General features: G+C 45.0%; 1 protein-coding gene across 1 annotated transcript in view; it reads left to right on the forward strand.

The window, feature by feature from the left end:
- The window catches only part of BMP6 (bone morphogenetic protein 6), a gene marked incomplete at its 5' end in the record, with an annotated part of 89,885 nt that overhangs the window by 75,380 nt on the left and 1,776 nt on the right, over positions 1–12,729 (forward strand). Inside the window, 3 exons of the mRNA XM_026044782.1 lie at positions 1,921–2,069; positions 3,323–3,520; positions 11,685–11,761. Coding sequence (XP_025900567.1) covers positions 1,921–2,069; positions 3,323–3,520; positions 11,685–11,761 — 424 coding nt within the window. The remainder of the gene's footprint in view (positions 1–1,920; positions 2,070–3,322; positions 3,521–11,684; positions 11,762–12,729) is intronic.

The raw sequence follows: 12,729 nt of genomic DNA on the forward strand, positions 1-12,729 counted from the left end.
AGGTGAGGGTATCCTCATTTATACTAACACCGAGGAAGACAAAAATCAGCAGGCTTTAAGTGAAACAAGATTTAGTTTCGATACTATGGGGAAAAGCAAAACAAAATAAAATGTTTAAAGTGAAGCATATTTGATTTCCTGGTGTGACCGAGTAGTTCCTGAGACCGGAAATCATTAAGACTAAGCCAGACAAACATCTCAGGAATAACATGGATGTAGCTGTTCCTTCTAGAGTTCAAGGACTAGATGATGTCTTGTGGTCCTTGCTGGCTTTACAATACTGTGATGCCTTCACAAGATGCAAGGCAAGGGGAATTCGTCTCTGAGCCTCCTCTTTACTGTAGACCCGACCAATCCAAAGGAGTGAGATGTTCATGAAAGGTCATACAGGACTTTGCATCTGAGCCTCTTTGGTTTGTGCAGAAATTACACAGAAGCTGTGGTCATCTGGGGGCTCAAATGAGATGATCTCTGGAGCAGGCAACTGTGGGGGAGAGTGTGGCACTTAAAAGAGGGGAAATCAGATGAGATTTAAAAGCAAAGTGTAGGGAAGAAGGGCGGAAAAGGTGCTAAGAAAACCCACTTTCTGATATAACCCATCTCAAGCATTGCCTTACTAAGGCATGTGAATTATCTAGCAGTTTGTGCCTCTGGACTTGGAAAGGAGTGGGCAGTCTCAGCTCCTTTAAGCAGCACTTCAAATTACACACCATGTCTGACAAAGTCCAATCTTTCAATCTGAGGGTTTTCGAACTGTATAGCAGCTGGCCAACCTCAGCTCCTTGCTGCTGTCAGAGGTGAAGGTCAGAGCTGTTCCTGAACCACTTTTCCTGTTGGAAGTGTGGTGGGAAAGGCTGCTGAGTCAACCCCAGAGCATGCRGCTACCAGCAAGGCAGAGGAAAGCCTCCACATTGTAAAAAGAGCCGCACCAGGAGCCCTAATATACTTAAGTGCTTATTTTTCCATGTGTGATCTCATGTAAACCAAGCTGCTGGGCAGTATGACATAGCAGTTGGCCAAAAATAAAACATAACTCCATTTTTTTTTGAAGTTAACTTTTCATGGGTGGAAGGGACAGGTACCCTGTTTGCTCATTTCCATTATGTTATTGCTAGAAAAATATTCCTGGCGGGGGGATTGCTATGTGTGAAATCAGTGTGAGGGATCTGTTTTGTAATGTTGGTCAAGACAGGAATTATAGGTCTTCCATACAGGAAAGTTAGGCATGTAACACAGTGAGAAAAGGTAAACATGGGGTTTTTTTGGGTGCTTCTCTGGTCAGTTTCATTGAACTGAGTTTTAGTGAGAATTTGACCCTGCAAAATAGGCGTAGACTTAAGAGCATTTGAAGCTGAAGCCCGTAAAGGCAACCCTGGGACAAGACTCTCTAAACTGTGTTGAGACATCTCAGCAAAATGTCTTTAGAGGCTGCACAGCAGTTCATTTTCCTTGACCATTTGACAGCTGATCCATTACTTGATTTTATCATTATTATTTGTGCTAAGTGTTAGATCCTTGTTGAGGARAAGCTGGTTTGAAACCCCAAAAACTCCTTGACAAAGATCACTGAATGTCTGGAAATGCTTGTAATTTCACCACTGCCCAATCAGGACTAAAATTACCTTCTTCAGGAAGAAGCATGACTTACGAATCATTTGCCAGTGAAGTGACACTCAAATCTGAGAACGGGGTTTAATTTCCTCAAGCAAAATTGTGAAAAGCCTTTGTAATGCTGATTTTAATGTGTGTCACAAGGTAAAACTCTGGATATAAGCAAGTAAGTTTCAAGGGCTGATTTTTGTAATTATTAACATCACTTTCAACTATTGCAATTTCTATTTCTCCCAGTACTGTAACATTGTAAGCCAGTGACAAAAAACGCAGACAGCGCAACCTTGTCTTTACTGTTCTCCTCTGCAGAGCCTCTGACCTGTTTCTGCTGGACACCCGGGCAGTGTGGGCCTCTGAGGAAGGTTGGCTGGAGTTTGACGTCACTGCTACCAGTAACATGTGGGTGATGAACCCTCAGCACAACATGGGGCTCCAGCTGAGTGTGGTGACTCGGGATGGTAAGTTATGGGCCAATTTGTGCAAATCATCTTTCGAATCTTTTGATTGATTTTGTTTGTTTAGAAGTGGTGCTAATAGAGACCAGTGGTAGCATGGGGGCATGAGCATTGTACCTTCTTAGGCAGCTGGAGGAAATACCCCGAGCAAAGCATCTGAGGACATGAGTTGAAGGCTATCAACTTCTTACCTGTTGCTAGTCCTGTTTGTTTAGGGAAGCATCCATCTGTTAGCTACACTTAACCCACAAGTGGGGTCAGGTATCTCCGAACAGTATCAGGATGAGTTAGCAGAGGTGGGTTGGTGCAGTATCCTTTTTTTTTGCCGTTGGCCATGGAAAGGGACATGGAACTGGGAGCCCCGGCTTGGATGAGGACAGGAAGCAGAAAGGCAAGTATATGGATATAACTTTCCCTGTGTGGGCTTATGGCTTGGCCGGGAGCTGGCAGGTACCCTCACGCCATCGCTGCTCATTTCCGAGCCAGCCAAGGGTGGGAACACTGCGTGGGAGAGGCAAAGTGGTTGCAGGGCAGGAGTGGCCTCTGAAGGACAGCTGAAACAGTAGCATTTCACAGCCCACAAAAACTTTGAAAGGTAGAAAAGGAGAGCCTATGGAGAGAGACTGAAAAAAGGATAAAGGCCTGCAAAAATGTATGGTATTCAGTGTCAGGATGAGCAGTGGGAATGGAGAAGGTTTACATGAATGGAAGACAAAAAGAAGATGAAAGCTGTGTCCTACCTCTGTGGGAGTGAGACTCCAACCTTGTGTTCRTATTCTATCACTTCATCCTATTTTTTGGTACATCTGTGGGGTCAAATGAGCCCCAAGAACCACTGTAATTCCTAAAGAAATGTTAATGCCAACCTCCACCTCCTCAGATGTGCTGAAAAATCATTCCTACTTCTGACAAAATCACACTGTCTCTTTGCCATCTATATCCCAGAGATCTCCTAACTCTGGGAGTTCCTCAGGTAGCAGAACTCATTTCCTGACATATCTAGGCTTTGCATTATATCTTTTTCTCTCACTTTTCAATGTTTAAATGAAGTAGAGATGCTTTAAAAAGAAATTGTCGGGACACTGTGGTGGTGCCTTTTGTCAAGGATGGATGGGATGTTGTCATAAAATGTCAGTAGATTGTGGTGGCAGAAGGGGGATATTCTGAAATAAAATAACATGAACAAGATCAGTGATGAAAAGAGCAATCCATCCTTCCCAGTTTTGCTAATACATGCTTTTCTGTTTTACTTGAAGGTTTCAACGTGAATCCCAGAGAAGCAGGCCTTGTAGGCAGAGACGGTCCATATGACAAACAGCCTTTCATGGTAGCATTTTTCAAAGTGAGCGAAGTTCATGTCCGGACGACTAGATCAGCGACGAGCAGGCGCAGGCAGCAGAGTCGCAACCGTTCCACCCAGGCGCAGGATGTTTCCAGGGTGTCTAGTGTCACAGGTAATGACGCAATGTCCCTTTTGTCTGGGAGCTGGGGAAAAGTCTTGTGATGTTTCTGTTCGCTTTAGCGTGCAAAAGCAAGGAGGGGCACATGAGGTGGGGTGCTCTTCTTTGGAGGAACGGGAGGAACGGATGACAACTGCTTAGGAATGGGAGAGGAAGTCTCAGGTAATGTTTGCCTAGAATTACACCATGTGAAATAAGATATTTAGAAGATTCCATCTTGGCATTCACTGTGATTTATAGTATCACACATATGCCTTTCCAGCACAGTCCTCTTTCAGTTTGCTTTGGAAGAGTCTTGGTAGAGCAGCCCAAGTTCCTTTTTTTTTTTTTTTTTCTCCTCTCCCTTGTAGGAATAGCAGTGTAAAGAGTAAAGCACATTTCCATGCATGCAAGTAGGCTTGCCATGTTTGCTGTGGAAAGGTTGCGTGTTGGAGAGGTCGTATAATGACATTACGTGTGCTGTCATGTGCTAATGTGAGAGCTCTGAAATTTTGACAAAAAAAAAGAGAAAATACCTGTTTTCCAGCAGCTCTGCCCTGCATCACAGTGCCGGAAGTTCTTGATTCATTGAGCACCTTCTTTCCTCTCAAACATTTCAGCTTATTCCAAGTTACTTGATTAATTTGCTTATGCTGCCCCCTTCTTTCCCAGTTGGAACCCTGCTTTTTCTGTAGCTAGAAATGGCTCTACCCCAAGGAAGATGCGTGGTTGTGCTTCATGAGTGCATGTTCAGACACTGCCCAGGGAAATAAGTCAGTGCTACGAAAACTTTATCAGATGTGAATCCATGGGCTCTGCTTGGTTGCCTGGATTGGGGTTGAGCAGTTGTGCTGGGCTGACTGCAGCATTGCCTGCCTTTGAGTGTTGTTCTACGTACATCCATGCTACAGCATGACTTTGTGTGTGTGTTCCTGTGCCCAGTGGTGCCTGTGATTTTGCCTTATTTGTGGGTCAGAATGGAGCTGCCCTTTTAAAAAGGCTCTGCAGAAGTTGGTGCTCTGTTCCCAATATAATCATCTGCTCCAGCCTACCTTCAGTAAAAGTCATAGGTTTTGTGCATGGAAAATCATAAAAAGCAAGTCAGCAAAGGCGGTGGGGAACCCAAGTTACTGCAAGAAGCAGGCGCTGGGGACAAAGTTCATTTAAAGGAAGGTAAATAGAGTAAGATTGCAATTTGGGCACAAGGCGGCTGTATACCTCAAAGCTGGGGCACTGCTGGTGTTTCAGGTGGCCCGAGGGACATCCTCAGGCTGTCCTCCATTAAGAGTGTCCTAGTAGCACTGGAGCAACTTCAACTCTCGCTGTTGCAATACTTTGGGGTCTAGTTAATGTGCTTATTTCACTCACCAAAGCATGGGCTTGAGCACTGTGGCCAGTGGAAGAGCCATCCACCAATCCTGCAGGAAAAACAGTTCACCTGTCACATTTGCTGGGACTCGTTTTTGATTTTACCTTTCCTTGGTGACTTCCAATCAGTGTTTCGAAAGGCGTGTGTCACAACTGCTCACGAGGTTGTCCCCCTGGGGATCAATTTGCAAACAGCATGCRGGCAGTTCATTCATGTAGATGTTATTAAGCACTAAGCCCAGCTGTTAGGTACGCAGCATGTAATTCTCCTGTTCGGGTGGACTCAGCTGCTGCACTCTCGCATTGCAGTGGTGTGCGAGCTGATTTGTTAATGTTTTTACAGCACTTGGGGAAAATTATTTGCTGCTTTGCTGTTTTGTGGGGCTGGTAGTGGAGTCAGGATAGACTCCATCTTTTTCTCCTTAGCTCTGCAAGCTTTGCAGTGTTAAAAACAAGTTTTCACTGCTATTAAATCAGAAGATATGACTCAAAACTCCAGAGGGAGCAGATATATTGGGCAAAAAGGACCGTTTTTACATTGCTGCTTTCTTGACTACAACCACACTTTAGATTATAAAATTATAAAATGACAAAGGGGAAAAAATAGCCGGTCGTTTTGTGGTTTTAAGTGCTTTTTTGAGCTTTTCTACCTCAAAGACAGCTTTAATTTAAAACTTGGAATTTGGCAGTCTAGTAGTCAACAAGGTATAGTTGAGCCTCTGTGGATTTAAAGGGTGGGGAAAAGGAGGGGGAATTTAAAGTTGAGATGTATGTTTGTTTGGTTTCTCAGTTTAGAAAGGAGAGTCTGCATCAGCTTATTTTCCTTTCTAAGAGTGACACTCTTAGATTCTGTTCTCCTTAGAAGTGGTTGATTTAACAGGCTGAGGGGCACTGATGACCCAGTGGGGATTGCTCTGCAGACCAATGTATGTTTTTAGCATTAAAGAAATCATAGAGACCTGTTTTTTTTTTTTTTTTTTTTTTTTTTTTTTTTTTTTTTTTTTTTTTTTTTTTTTTTTTTTTTTTTTTTTTTTTTTTTTAACTCTGGTAAGTTCTTAAAATCCATGCCCTGTGCCATTGCCACGACGTGTCAGGGCTGGAAGGGGGTGGGAAGTGGCTGAGCCAGTTTCTTGCCTGCTTGCCCTGAAGTGCAAGGCAGCAGGCTCATGTTGGCGTGTGCTGGTAGATTGACCCTTCCCTTCCCTCCTCTGTGTTACTGAATACCCAAGGGTTTATTCTTGCCTCTGTCAAAAATGAGCCTCTTTCTCAGAAAGTTTTGAGATTTGGTGTGAGGACTGCAGGCAATGCTTTGAAAACCCCAAGAGAGGTATAAATAGGACATTTCAAGGTTTGCTCTCTGCATGAAGCATCCTGCTGGACGGGTGCTGAACTGAGCGAGCCTGGGCCTAGCATGGAGACCTACTGTTAGGTGCAGGACTGGGGCCCTGCTGTGTGTTCTTTGTTGTGTAGTAGTTATCCAGCTCAGCATTTAGATGCTGAGATTATGACTGCGGCGTCAAAGTCTAGATATAGTCTGTACTTTTTTTTTTTGCCAGAAATATTCATTTCCCTGTATTTTAAACACGTAATTATGACTGGCTTATATAAAGCAGAACTGAGTAACTCCCATGGTTAAAAACTGCTTTGACATGAAGTCCTACATCAATATGTTCTTGGAGCCAAGCTCTACCCTTTTGTACAAGGGAAGCGAACAGGAAGCAAAGACAGTATTTTAGGCTGTTGAGGTAGATAGTTGTCTATCTGCTGTAGCAGAGGACATGGAAGAATAAGATGTCTGGGAGGTGGGTTATCCACTGTTATCTGCAAGATGTCTGAAACTCAATGATTTCTTGCAAGATGATGAGCTTGTGCTCTCAGGCCCTTCGCTGACTCTAGTTGACCTGCAATGGGAGCTCTTTTTAGCATAATAGATTGTGACTGTAGGGCAGAAGAGATTTGCTGCCATACGGCCAGCCAGCTCTGTGAATGATCTCCATGATCAATTGACCAACATGGTGCTGTGGTGTGCAGTGGCACACTAGTCTCTGCCTGCGCCCAGCAGCTGTGCACTCTTCTACTGAGATGATGCTGAGGCAAATTTGTTCCCACAAGGCTTTCCTTACAGAGGTTGTCATACAAAATCCGCCTGTTGGCTACACTCGCTCTTCTGGAGTTAAGTCTTCCCTGGAAATTGCCCTTCCAGTGCCGTGCTGCGTACACGCACGGTGCTTTGCCGTGATAGACATACCCCTGGCGCCTACAAGAYCGCAAAGCACAGCACACACAAACACTGAAGGTAAATAAGGCCAAACGCCTTCATGGTGGCAGAAGTCTTGTTAATAAACATCATTATCACTATCTTGCAACAAAATCTTCCCTTTAGTAGGGTGTTGAAGCGCAGGCTGGAACAAGGTGGCCGGGGTTTGTGGCAGTGCCTTCACATGCATGTCCACTTCAGCCCAACGTCTCTCTGCCTTCCCATCCAAGCATGACTTTCCTGCTAAGTGGGCTGTTGTTAACCGCATGATCAGTTTACACCAGCTTTATCCGGACAAATCACCCAAGTCAAACACTAAGAAAAAGAGGCTGGCCTTGGAGACCTCTGTCAAAGCTATTTTGGACCATCGAAGCAATTAATTACCTTGTGGAATCTGGTAAACTGGCACCTCGGGAGCTGCAAGGGTATTCTCAGACAGATTAAACTCAGTAAATATTTATATATTCTTTGCCAGCACTTAACATGGGAGAGGTTATAAGAAATCTAAGATTGGTGTATAAGTATCTGGAGGAGGGGGATCACTAGGGTCAGACTATCATCTCTCCCCCTTAAGCAGCACAAATGCTAGTGTCCAGCCTTAAGAGAAACATCTGGACTTGCAGAAAGTCGAGACTGTGCACTTGTGCACAACTTCGCTGAAACCAGAGAACGTCCACTGTGAATAAGCCACAGAGACGAGCCATCATAACCGCACTGCTTGCAACATGCTGTCCTGGAAGCTATTTTTAAGTACAGGACTAGGGGTTGTTTTGTTTTGTTTTAATCTTCCTTTTAGACAGTTTGCAATGTGATTAAACACAATGTCTTCTAAGTGCCAAGCTAGTGCTACTGAGTATACCAAAGAGAGAATTTTGCTAAACCCACAGAGGACTCACAGAAGCTCCCTAAACTTGCAYGGGTTTTGAAGGTGTCTGGCTAAGAAGTCCTGTGGAATATTGTGTTGTGGCAGCTTAAGCTGTTCCTGCTTCAGTTGTTCACTGTGTTCTTTGGCCACAGGTTCTGCTTTGAGCCGTCACTGCCCTCTGGTTGTAAATTTGGCRGGGAAGAGCCTCTTGGGTCGTGCAATATCAGTCACCTCAAGTGGCAACATGGTCAGTGTCAGTCACCTCAAGTGTAGCCCRCTGGAATGGAGCAGTGGTGCTGCTTTCCAGGGTTTGGCGAAAGTATGTTGTGGAGGCCAGTTTCAATAGCTCAGCGAGCTTTAGCTAACCAGCTAAAACTCTCAGCCACATGGATTTGCCTTTCCCAGACCCATAATTGGAAGTACGTGGTTCTAGGCCATATGCGGAACCCCAGACAGTGGAGAACAGATTGTTATTATGTGTGTCTGCATTGCTGGATTTTTTTCTCTCAGTTCAGAAGGTGACTGTTAAGTTGATTAAAGGTTTAGAACACCCTTAAAGCTGGGCTGAAATAGATTCCCCATTAATGCAGAGTCAAATTAAAGCACAGTGAACAAGTACCTTGCAAAAAGGCTTGCGTGGTGTAATGCAAAAAACTTGTGTGCCAAACCTGAGAGTAAACCAAGGAGTGGTGGACCCTCAGGTCATGTACATTTGCACGAAAGACTCCCACTATTTTGAGATGTTCAGCCGAGGGAAACATGGGCTGACTCCCTGCATTCCCTTAAGATGACTTGCTCCAGTTCCTCACACTGATTTAGTCTGCAGAAGTTTCAKAAACGCCAGCTATGACAAGCTTGATACGGCACTGTGGCTCTGCTGAAAAGGTTTTGAAAAATCCTTCTCCCAAGTATTTGCAGGACGAGGTAGGCAAATGTAAGTGGGAGAGAGGGAGGAATTTGGAGTGAGGATTAAACAGAGGAAGATGCAAATCCTAGGAAAGAGGATGTTTACTATGTTGACATTTAAAAAAGCAAAGGGTGAGTCTGAACAAGCAAGGAGGTAGAGCTCTGTGTGCATCCACCTCAAATGGAGGGTGGGCATAAGCAAGGAATTTGAAGCAAGGCAGTGAGAATAGCCGGCACATGATGTGGAGTGTACACCAGGTGCCATGCACTACTCACCTGCCTACCAAGGAGCTGGGGTGCATTATCAGGGCCAGTTTCATGCAGAATGAGTGCATTTGCAGCATGGTGTGCTCCACAGAGCTGGTGAAGCAGCTCTTCTTTTTCCCTCTGATTGCTTACAGCCTCTGCTCCCACTCCTGCTCTCTGCCTCTGTGGCCTTCTCCCCTTTCTCATAGGTGATTTGAGCAAACCATTGCTCTGTTGGAACAGATCACAGTTTTGCCTGCTTGATCATGGATAGATAATCTCCATCTAACTGACCACTCTAACTTCCTATTAAATATGGAAGGTTCTCCCCTGAGCAAACAGCATATTTCTCATGAAAGAATAATGGCAGTCATGCTTTCAGGTACTAAAATGAAAGCCTCTCACTACTGAAAGAGTATCTACTACTCATTTAATTCCTTATTATCATCTGATCATGTAGAGAATTCTTTTGYCATAAATTTACTCCTTTGGCTAAATCGGGGATTGAAAAGATTAATCTAAAACAATAACAACAACAACAACAGCCCTTAGGATTTCTACTGGATCTGTCTGCTTTCTAGGTGGAAAGCTTGAATAGGAAAACACGTTTCCATTCTGGCTGCTGAGGGCTTCTGAAATACRCTGGGCTTATGCTGCTGCAGTCTGTTGCCCAGCTTCGCTAACTTGATTAAGTTAATGATTGAAGTGATTCTACTGAAAGACTGAAATGCAATTTTTGAAGTTTAAAACCCATACTGCTTCTAAAAACARCTCTCTAATCTTTGGTGGTTTGGAGACTAGGTTTGTTTTGTAGGTGTAGGGTTTTTTTTTTCAGTGTTAACTGTACCCAGCTGTAATGCTGTGCTGCCCTAATGTCAGTTGGATGTGCTTTTGGTATTATAGTTTTTCTTTTGAATAAATATTTGCATTTGTAGTTCCCAAACTTAAAAAAGGCGTATTCAAAGCCAAGGAAAAAGTCACTAAAAATATTTTCCTAGCCCAGCAAACGCGTTTGTGGCCTGGGCCGGTGCCCTTTCATGCAGCGCTGGGGGCTGAAATGYGCCAGTCGGTGGGGGGCACGTGCATCGGTGTGTGGCATCCAACTGCTTACGGAAGTCCATGTAGTTGGAAATGAGGCGTACGAGAGGAAAGACAGTCCCCCGTGGTTAAGACATGGGCCGGAGATGCTGGCAATCTGGGTCCAGCTCCAGGCTCCATTAAAGCCTTCCCACGGACGTGGTCACGGGAAGCYGCATGTAGCTGAAGACCAAGGACATGAGATCCCGTGCCGCTCCTCTGAATCTGTCACTTTCCCCTTCTCCCTCATTTCCCATCRTTTTCCCTTTGCCCCATGGTAGATGGGAAGGGAATCCCTTTGGGAGGAGTGCTGTTATTGTTTCATCTGGGGAGAGGGAAACGTGCTGCCCGATGAAGACTGGCCTGTGTGAGCATGACAGGGGTCATGCGAAGGCAGCTGGTTACTGCAGTGGGGACGCCACTCCGCTGATGCCCAGCGACCATCGGAAGCAAGATGAGGTGCAGCCCCTGCCTATCAAGGCTGAGTTTGTGCAGCCCCCTGGAAGTGAAAGGCCCCTCTGTCATGACCTGAATTCTCCCTTCTCCACGGGGCTGCGGTTCCASGTGCTCGCACGCTGAGCCCTGTCGCTTTCTAATTATAAATGGGAAATTCCACTCACCATCAAAAGCTGCATTTTGTAGGGCTATCCAGGCAGCCTCTGCACTGGTGAAACATCAGCAGGAGTTGGGCCATGACCCAGGGGAGAGGTGGCCTCGCATTGGAGCTCTGGGCCCATGCTGTTCTGTGTACTGTGGGCAAGCTAATGCTGAGTGCTTATCCCCTTCTTTGTCGTTTGTGAGGGGGGGAAACACTGCCAATAACAAGGTTGTGGAGAGAGTTGGGTATGGGAAGGAGCTGCTTGTCTCTCAAGGCATGGCAGAGGGACTGTGCRTGGTGCCTGGCACTGGGCCGAGAGGGACGGGAGCAGCCATTTGGCTGTCTGTGGGACATTCCTGTTGAGGGACAGGCTAACCCCTTGGCTAACCAACACAGGGGACACAAGACGATGCTGAAACATACCTCGCGTTATAATGCATGGGGTTACTGTGTGTGTTTTGATCACACTCCACTTGAAAACTGTCAAGGGACAAAGCAGGGGCAAATTGGAGCACGCAGTGGGGACACTGCATGTGCCAGGCTGAAGGAACCCGGATTCGTTTTYATAAAATGGTTTTCCTAGGGGTGTTTTATGAGCGTCCGTCGTCAGGTTGTTAAGGGACACTGAAGGAATTACAACACCATTGATGTTGCTTGGCTGCCTCCTTTCCTGCTGGAGTCTTAAAAACGTCAGCCCAACTTTGTACGTCCCTCAACGCGGTTCTTCTCATAGCTGCTCTGGTCGCTCACTGCTGCTCACCGCTGAACCCTCCGTGTAGGCAGATCTGCCCGGCTGTGCCCCGCAGTGACGTACTGCCTCTTTGATTAAATTCCTGCTTTTTTTTTTTTTTTCTTTTAACAGATTACAACAGCAGTGACTTAAAAACGGCTTGCAGAAAACATGAACTTTATGTTAGCTTCCAAGACTTGGGATGGCAGGTGTGTGATGTTTCTCTCTGGGTAAACTAGACGTTTTGTTATGAAATGTTATCTAAACAGTGTCATGGTAATTCCACTCGAGGCTGCCATTATGCTTTAAAATGTCCCCTGTGCCTCTYCACTAAGACCAGGCACAGGGAGGGCCAAATAAATATTGATAGTTGTGACATCTGATAAAAGCCAGGGGATGCTTGTATTTTATGAGATTTAAGTATGCAGTCATACTTTGTCACTCACAGAGTCACAACGCATGCAAAGTCTCATATCTGTGTGCCTTAATAAGAACCCCAGGAATACAACCTTAAACCAAATCATTTTTTTTCGCAAGCTATTTTTAACCTAATGTAAGATATAGCCCAAAGGCGTTAGTGCTGGCCGAGGTAGGTGAGTTGAATGACAAAAATAATAATAAAAAGGACATTGTCTGGAATACTACATTTGATGACACTATGGTTTGAAGCTATGGTTTGGCCCTGAATAACTGCCATTAAAAATAAAAATACTGCCATTATAAAAAAAAAAAAAATCAATCTTCAACACTTTTGTTAGGGAGGCCCAATTTCTGTCAGTTAAGTTTTTTTGTAGATTGCACTTCAAAGCCTCACTCGGTGCTGCCCTCACCGCTTTTTAATACCCAAGACCTGAAGGTCCTGTCTACAGCTGATGGGACAACAGCCTTTCTTGTAGCTGATGGCCAGTTCCAGCCTTGCTGCCTCCCCTCCAGCCACAGTTATGGCTGTGCACTGACTCCAGATCTCATTACTTGTTAGCGCTGCTGCCCTTTGCTTAGGTACAGTCATTCTGCTCCACCTTCCTATTAGTTTACTTGCCCTGCTTCCAGTTACGAAGTATATTCCAGTTTTAAAATCTTAATTCCAACTGAAAGCTGATGTCCATAGCCTCAAAGGCACGGTCTTTGCCTTTCTAGTGGCTGGTTTGTGCCAAAAGAAAAAAAAAAAAAAAAAAAA

The sequence above is a fragment of the Nothoprocta perdicaria genome, unplaced genomic scaffold, assembly GCF_003342845.1.
Source record: "Nothoprocta perdicaria isolate Ctin4 unplaced genomic scaffold, notPer1 scaffold_382, whole genome shotgun sequence".
Lineage (NCBI taxonomy): Eukaryota > Metazoa > Chordata > Aves > Tinamiformes > Tinamidae > Nothoprocta > Nothoprocta perdicaria.